At 40.3% G+C, this 7,983-nt stretch overlaps 1 protein-coding gene across 1 annotated transcript in view; it reads left to right on the forward strand.

The window, feature by feature from the left end:
- Nucleotides 1-3,451: 3,451 nt before the first annotated feature.
- The window catches only part of LOC145252530 (uncharacterized), a 6,026-nt gene continuing 1,494 nt past the window's right edge, over nucleotides 3,452-7,983 (forward strand). Inside the window, exon 1 of the mRNA XM_080112078.1 lies at nucleotides 3,452-7,983. This exon is cut by the window's right edge and continues 1,494 nt beyond it. Coding sequence (XP_079968204.1) covers nucleotides 3,891-7,983 — 4,093 coding nt within the window. The 5' untranslated portion in view covers nucleotides 3,452-3,890.

Consider the following 7,983-nt stretch of genomic DNA (forward strand, 5'->3'; position numbering starts at 1 on the left):
AATTGATGTCCACATCGTTGGGGTCTATATAATTGGAGTCCACAGGTTCGACTAAATGAATACTGTTGTTCACTGATAGATAATTAAACTCCTCTCCTCCCACTTTGCTATACTGGGTACTGGTGTATATTATGAACCAGACGTATCTCAGCGTTCACTCAGTTTTTGCCGGAACATTACGACAACAGCCGGATTATGCCGAGCGTCGTCGATAAAATAACAAAAGAATATAGCTAAATGAATAAATATCAGGTACGTTCAAAATGAATGGCGATGCTCAAAATGTTTAAGCATTTTGACCTCTCCCTTTACTTGAGCATTAACTGAAAATTAGTAAATTTACCAATTTTAATGAAATTTTTAGTATTTAAGAAATAATGATCACGAAATATAATGAACCCAATATTTTTTGATTTAAATCGTAGTGGAATTGTATTATTTTTAAAACGCAAAATACTGTTACTAAAGTTATGGCTTTCAGTAGTAAAAAAAAAGTGAATTAATTTATTCTGGCTTTTTTTTTAATAAAAGTAAAGCATCGTAAATTGTAACAATTAAAAAAAAAATTCAACAACATTATGAAAAAGACCCTAATGTCCGCATTAACGAAATCGATATAACTAAAAAAAAAAAAAAATAATTTCTCGATCTAACGATATCATTGAATTAAGCATTGTTTATTTAATATTTTCACACACAAAATATAATTGCAAAAAGTATTTCTATTTTTTTACGGTTACCTTTTTAACGTAATATTTATATGTAAGATTATAATATTTTCAATGCATCGATGAACGTGTAATAATCAATGTAAGATAGTTCTCATATGCCCTTGAAAATAAATTTAATTGAAAAACAGGAACATACAAAAATAATTAAATTTAAAAGTGGTGAAAATCATGTAAACGTTCACCATCGGTATGTATGGATGCACATTTCTTAAAAGAAAAGAAAACAAATAGGTTTTGCCCACCCACACCCTCCAACTATCCAACTTCATTTTCAAATACGCCTGTGTGTTTCAGTCAACTTTAAATTTCACGCAGACATTCCGATAAATTAAAACGTAAGTTCGTAATTTTTTTGAGTGCATAATTTTTTCAATGATTATAAATCGTTTTCTCTCCAATTTGAGTTTTATATAAATACTAGCCTTGGTGTCCGGCGTTGCCCGGGTGTTTGGAGGTGTGTGTTGAGCAAAAAACAAAAACAAAAAAAAAAACAGTGGTAGTAGGCAGGTAGGTACGAACCCGTAACGCGAAGGAGGAAAAGGACTTGGAAAAAAAAACGTGACGTCTTTGCCGTTGAGTCCATCGCCAAACCGGAAATGGCGAAGATTTAAATTAAGGCTAGTCAGTCGAAAAGAGAGGATGATTTTCGAAAATATCGGCGGAAAAAGCGACCCGTCCTTGTAGAAAAGTGCCCAGTGAAGGGTAAAGGAATTAATGTTTTTAGCCAATTTTTCGATATTTGTCGTCTGAAGGGTTGACTTGAAAATGATACTGATTTCGTGAAAATCCGTCGCCTCTGACGAAGGTTTTTGCGAGACATACATACATACATACATACATACATACATACATACATACATACATGTAAATAGACAGGTGAGATTAATATTTATATACTAGCCCGGGCGCCCGGCGTTTCCCAGGTGTTTGAAGGTGTGTTGAGCAAAAAAAAAAAAAAGTGGTAATAGGCAGGCTCGAACTCGTTATGCGAAGGAGGAAAAGAACGTAAAAAACAAACGTGACGTCTTTGCCGTTGCGTCCATCACCAAACCGGAAGTGGCGAAGGTTTAAATTAAGCAATCAAAAAGGGGGGATGATTTTTGGAAAATATCGACGGAAAAGCCGACTTTTCCTTGTAGAAAACTGCCCTGTTGAGAGTGAAGGAATTAATGCTCTTAGCCAATTTTTCGATATTTTTCGTCCGAAAGTTTTTGCAAGACATACATACATACATACATACATACATACATACATACATACATACATACATTTAAACAGACAGGTGAGATTTGTATTTGATTTATAAATAACAGTGTTATGTTTTTTTTTCAATGAATCTCAGTATAATTAATGAATTTAATTAACTTTATGCAGTTTTTCTTTCAAGTTCAAATTTTATTTAATATAGTTATTTATATTTGTTTGAACTTTTTTAATGAATAAATTGTCATTATGACTTATGAGTGAATTAATTTACCTTTTAGCATTTGATATGCATTTGCAGTTTTATTCATTTATCGACGCATTTAGAGTAACCGACGAAGCAAAAAAAAAAAAAAAAAAAAATGTGGTTTGTTAAAAAGTATGACAATTTAATTATTTTATACAAAAGAAAATTGGAAAAGAACAATATTTTGTTTTCAAATATTTTTTTGTGTTTACGAAGAAAAATTGGAACAAACTTTTTTTTAAAAGTCCCACTCGCTTTTTAAGGGTATTCGTGTTAAGATCAGAGTTAGGGTTAGGGTTAGGGTCTTTTTTTCCACGTCCTTTTTTACGTAATTCGCACATCTCCAGCCATATCCGTCTATAATGCTCCATCATTTTTCTAGGCTGCACTTGTGGCCGCATGTTGCACATTGTATTTTTTTTGCATAGACATCACCACTTATCAAGGCCCAGAGACCACTCGAGGATAAGAGTTAAAGAGTGTACAAGTAGTCACTTGGACAATATAGTAATCGTTACTAATGGAAATTCGGTAAATTTGTTAACTTAAGTGGAACGGCTCATCAGAAACTTGTTCATATTGGACTTAAAGACAACCATATTATATTCAGCTGGAAAGCAGGAAAACGGAAGACAATTCCACAGGCGTGCAGTTCTAAGAAAGAAGCTTTGATCATGGAATCTACGTTTAGGTTTAGGCACAGGTAACGAGTGGGGGTAATTATTGATAGTTTTTTCGAGTAGACGAGTGTTTCTTGTGAAAGTTTGGCGAGAGGGACCATAGATTGAAGCTCAGTCGAGCACTTGCCATGAAAATAAGGATAAAGCAAAGACAAATTCGCAACATCTCTTCTGTGAGATAGAGGTTGCAGGGAAGAGAAAAGGACATCTCCTACAAGGCTACTAAGTCTATTTTGAACTCTATCAAGGCAGGATACGTCCTTTCTAGCAGTTCCTGGCCAGATGTGGCAACAGTACTCCATCCTTGGGCGTACCTGGCTCTTATCTTGTTTTTGCTAGTAGTTTTCGATGTTGACAAAAGTCAATTCTGGTGTCTGTAGCTGTTGGCTCAAGACGGTCAAATTCATGTTTTGCTCTCGCTTACTTGCCTGTCAAAAATAGTGGCTTTCTTTTGTTGATTTTCTTTTCCTCTTTCAATACTTATCCAATTTCTCGTCGAGTTGAAACTAAGCGCGCGGCGTTGTCATTGGCTGATCAGCATGCTACGTCAGACAGCAGCTAAACCCGTGCTGTTGACGTCATGTTCCGGGAAAAGCCGAATGAACGTTGAGTTACGTCTGGTTCACAGGATGCGCAAGTACCGCGATTTGCAATTGTATTGTTAAGTGTCGCCCGCACTGAGGATTGAACCTTCAACCGCCAGAAAAGTGTGATTTTTACAACTAAATTTCACGAAGTCTATCTACTGCGTCACGTGTCTTTGCGGATAAATAACACTCAAGATGAGAATAATAGTCCGGAGAATCTAAATAATACGAACCAGTGGGTTTGTATTTCGGAAAACCTTGAAAATACGTCAAACAATTTTATGTCTGACGTCACAATAGCCATTATAACCAATGGAACCTGTGCAATGCAATTAAGATATACAACCGAACAGTTATTTAAGAGAACATAGTTTGGATCGAATCTCGAAAGATACGAGGTTACAAGGAGAGAAAACCTGATTGAAACTTTGCGGGGAAAAAGATGCTGTGCCTCAACATGTTGCGGATGTTGTTTTTGCTGTCATATTTATTGTCTTTCGTTGTTTGCCAGTATAAAATTGAATTCGACCCTGCCAATTCTCCCCCGATCCTAATACCACTTGATGCCAGAGACTTCATTTTTTCAGTACCGTTGAATCAGATGATCAGCAGGCCAATAATTGTTTATGTCCGTTTTAATAACGGTAGTCTGGTTACGCGTGGACCATTGTCGTCTGAGTACTACGACGTGTCAACCGTAGACGCCAAGACGGCCATGTTTAGTCAAATACCGGATGTATGGGCCGACAGCGGGGGAAAACTCTGCCAAAGATCGGCATGGAATCTAGATTACCCGAAACGACTAAACCGGATAAATCATAAACACAGGTGTGGGTCTTCCACGTCGCCAACCACGCTTAAGGTGCCGGCATTTAATGGAAAACTCATTATAGACTGGATCTATCACAAACACGATCGCATCCCAGAGAACAAGAGATTGTTTCGCGTGGAGTTTCCAAGCGTGAGACTAACAGCCAAGTCGAATGAGTTTCAGATCACACCGTCGGCAGACCACTTAACAATCACCCAAGAACCGCCCAAATCTGTGGTCGCTAATCACGATTTTACCGTTTCTGCGGAGATAAGATTCGAGAATGAATCGATTGTCGAGACAGGATTGGATTCCGTGCTTAATGTCGACCTAACGATTCCGTATTATTTCAAGACATTTAGCAACAAACTAGAAGATCGAATGATAGTGAAGACAGCGCGCTATCGACTGTCGGGCGCTGGGGTTACCATTCGCCAAGGAAACTATGACCTTATAATCAGAAAACAGGCCGTGAGAGGAAAAGTTGTATTTGATGGAGTACGCGTGTTAGACATTGGGACCGATATCAAGCTTAACCTTACAATGACCATGTCCAGGGATCCTTGGGTGCGGGTGCCATACTGTGAGACTTGTTATCCTGACGCAAAGACCCTAATCACTAAAGGAGATGTGATCACTTACGCGGTACCGCATAGTAGTTTGCTGAAGAGTTTGAAATCAGTTAAGCTTACGCAGGCCTTCGATGTTAAAGAACAGAAACTCTACAAACTAATGTTCAGTAATTATACGCGGGACTTTTTCAACGAGAATTTGGACATACCGACGAATATGCTTCATATAACGAGGAATATTATAATTCCGGGGAAATTGTCCGTGGCAGCGACTGATGTATTTGGGGAAAGAATCTTTTCAGGCGCCGATTCGTCATTTAGTTTGACGTATCGCACGGTTCCGAAAGACGTATGCATTACGGTTGATTCGACTAAGCAGGTAACGGAAGGCTATGGAGATCTCTTTATCTCCATCTGCACAGCCATTGAAAGCGTTACCCTCGAGATTGTCCCAAGTGCACAACCCAACGCGTCCATTAAAACACCGACCCTTAAAGTGGAGGGGCGTATTAACATTGCGCACTTTGGCGACTTCAGTTACAGCGGCGACGGGAACACCATCGAGTCGCACATTAACTCATTCATAAGGTTCGCAGCCAACGACATCAACGCTGGCTTCGCTGTGCCTAGCCTCAAAGCGAAAGGGATCGAGTTTAACATCTTATCGTACGATACGAAATCAGACACCGACACAGCGTACAAATACATGATAAACATGGAGAAACAACAACTCCCCAAAGACAGGGTTACTTTACTCGTAAGTTCGTCGACGGAAGAGATAAGCAAAAGCATTACCTCGGTGCTGTGGCAGATTGGGACAGCGTTCTATAGCACGACTGACACGAGCAGCGAGTTCAGTGACAAGGACAGCTACCCGCTTTTCAACAGACTTTGTTGGCCCGATATCGAAACGTTTAAAAACATGATACGGACATGCCTCGATCGCATGTGGACGGAAATAGTTATTCTATTAGAAAGCACCATACACTTCACGGAGGAGTACTACCACGAAAGTCATGAGTTAGGGATGGAAATTAAAGGAGTTGTTACCTTTAGCGTTGATTCTATTATACCTGGTAAGATAACGTATTTTACCAACGAATTCAAGAAGGTCAAGTCGTTCGCGACAAAAATCATCATTCTAATTGCCAATCAAGAACTGCAGCCGTACATCTTGCGCGCCGCTCAACTCGCCAATATGGACGCCCTTCACGGCTACCAGTGGCTGTCGTATAGTTCTTATGCCTGGCAATTTCCGTTCGCAAACGAAGGACTTTGTCGTGAAGGGATCCTGTGTACAGACGCCTTTATGTCAATGTATCTTTTCAGCGAGACATATAACATAACTGGCTACCACACCGAAGATTGGATCCGGGTTCTCCGCCAATATTTCTCAGCCGACCGTTTCAATTACAAAGGAGGGAGAGTTAGTTATCGCACGCCGGCCATTGGGGGCAAACTGGGACTCGCTTACGACGCTGTCATTCTCTTTGCCAATGTGCTGCAAAAAATCATTGAAACTAAAGAGAGAATAACCGCCCAGAAAATCGCTGAGCTTTCGAGGAACATGTACGTTGATGGCTTAACGGGGAGATTTAAGCTGAACAGCGATGGCGACCGTGCTGGTTTCTTTGGCTTCTTGGCGCAAGTTAATCCACTGGTCAAAGGACAGGCTGTGGCTGATAATATACTGAAGATGATCACGTTTAACAGGGTGATAATCAAGAGGTCTGATGATACGCTGTTGGAAATCCCGTACATGGTGTTTATGCGAAGTTCCAAGGGGAACAACTATGAAAGCAACTTTACGCTTCCCATAAGCACCAAATACAACCTAAGAACGTTTCTATCAGTATCAGGTGTGGTTGGCGTGTTTAACCAATCCATCAGCAAAAATCCAGCCGAACCTTGGCCATCCGTACCCTACAACCGTACTGAATACGTTGCTCCGATATTCATCTGTAGTTTTCCTTGCGGACAAAAATTGCTGAGTCCCAAAGACGTAAACGTCTACGACACAGGAAAATGCGACACAAACGGACGATGTAACTGCAATCCAGGTTTCCATGGAAACTTTTGCAGACAAATCTCCTGCGAGTGTGATTACGGTATATGCAAGACCGCGCTATATTGTGACTGTTACGAAGGTTGGAAAGGTGACATGTGCAACGTTGCCATTTGTGATACTTGTTACAACGGGAAATGTACCCAGCCGGAAACTTGCGAATGTAATTCGAAACTGTGGATAGGCGACGCCTGCGAAACACACATTGGTGTGGTGGTGGGCCCCTTACTTTTAGGGACGGCCATCATTGTCGTACTTATTGCTTTTCTAATTAAATATATCCTAAAACATGCTGAACGAAACGCGGCCCTTTCAAACAATGACTGGATCGTTGACTGGGCATATGTAACACAGTACGTATCCGACGATACAGCGGGGAGTAAAACGTCGCTAAGTGAGTTCAGTTCTTTGATTAGTCAGAAGGACATTCACGCTTTCTGGTGGAAGGATGAAAAATGGTATGGAAAGGCAATAAGCAGTAGAAGTGTTGATCAAAAAATCCCAGAAATGCGACTGGAAATGGTAGAACTGGTAAAAATCAGACATCGTAACTTAATAAAATACGGCGGAGCCTGCTTAACCTCCCCGAACGTTTGCCTTTTTCTAGAGGTTGCCGATAAGGGGAGTTTAAATGATATTCTACTAAATAGCTCCATTGATCTTAGTTGGGAGTTCAGGTTCTCCTTTCTTAAAGATATTTGTGCTGGGATGAGGTTCCTCCACGAGAAAACTGCTATTGGCTCTCACGGACGGTTGAAATCACACAACTGTTTAATCGACAGTCGTTGGACAGTTCGTATCTCTGGTTTTGGGGCGTATACTATTCGTTTTGGACGATACCGCCTCCCGCCAGAAGTTAAGGAGGAGCTTAAAGAGCTGTTCTGGACGGCTCCAGAGTTGCTTGAGAATGTGACGTGCTTGGACGAGGTAAAAAATGGCACTTTAAGTGGGGACACTTACTCCTTTGCCATAGTCGCGGCCGAGATCACCACGCGAGGGGAACCTTATCAATACGAACTTGAAAGCATCTCCCAGAAGGCCATTTTTGATATGATTACTGACAACAATAGCTGGGATAGAAAAAACG

The sequence above is a fragment of the Euprymna scolopes genome, chromosome 29 (assembly GCF_053919585.1).
Source record: "Euprymna scolopes isolate OS-2025 chromosome 29, ASM5391958v1, whole genome shotgun sequence".
In the NCBI taxonomy this organism is placed as follows: Eukaryota; Metazoa; Mollusca; class Cephalopoda; order Sepiida; family Sepiolidae; genus Euprymna; species Euprymna scolopes.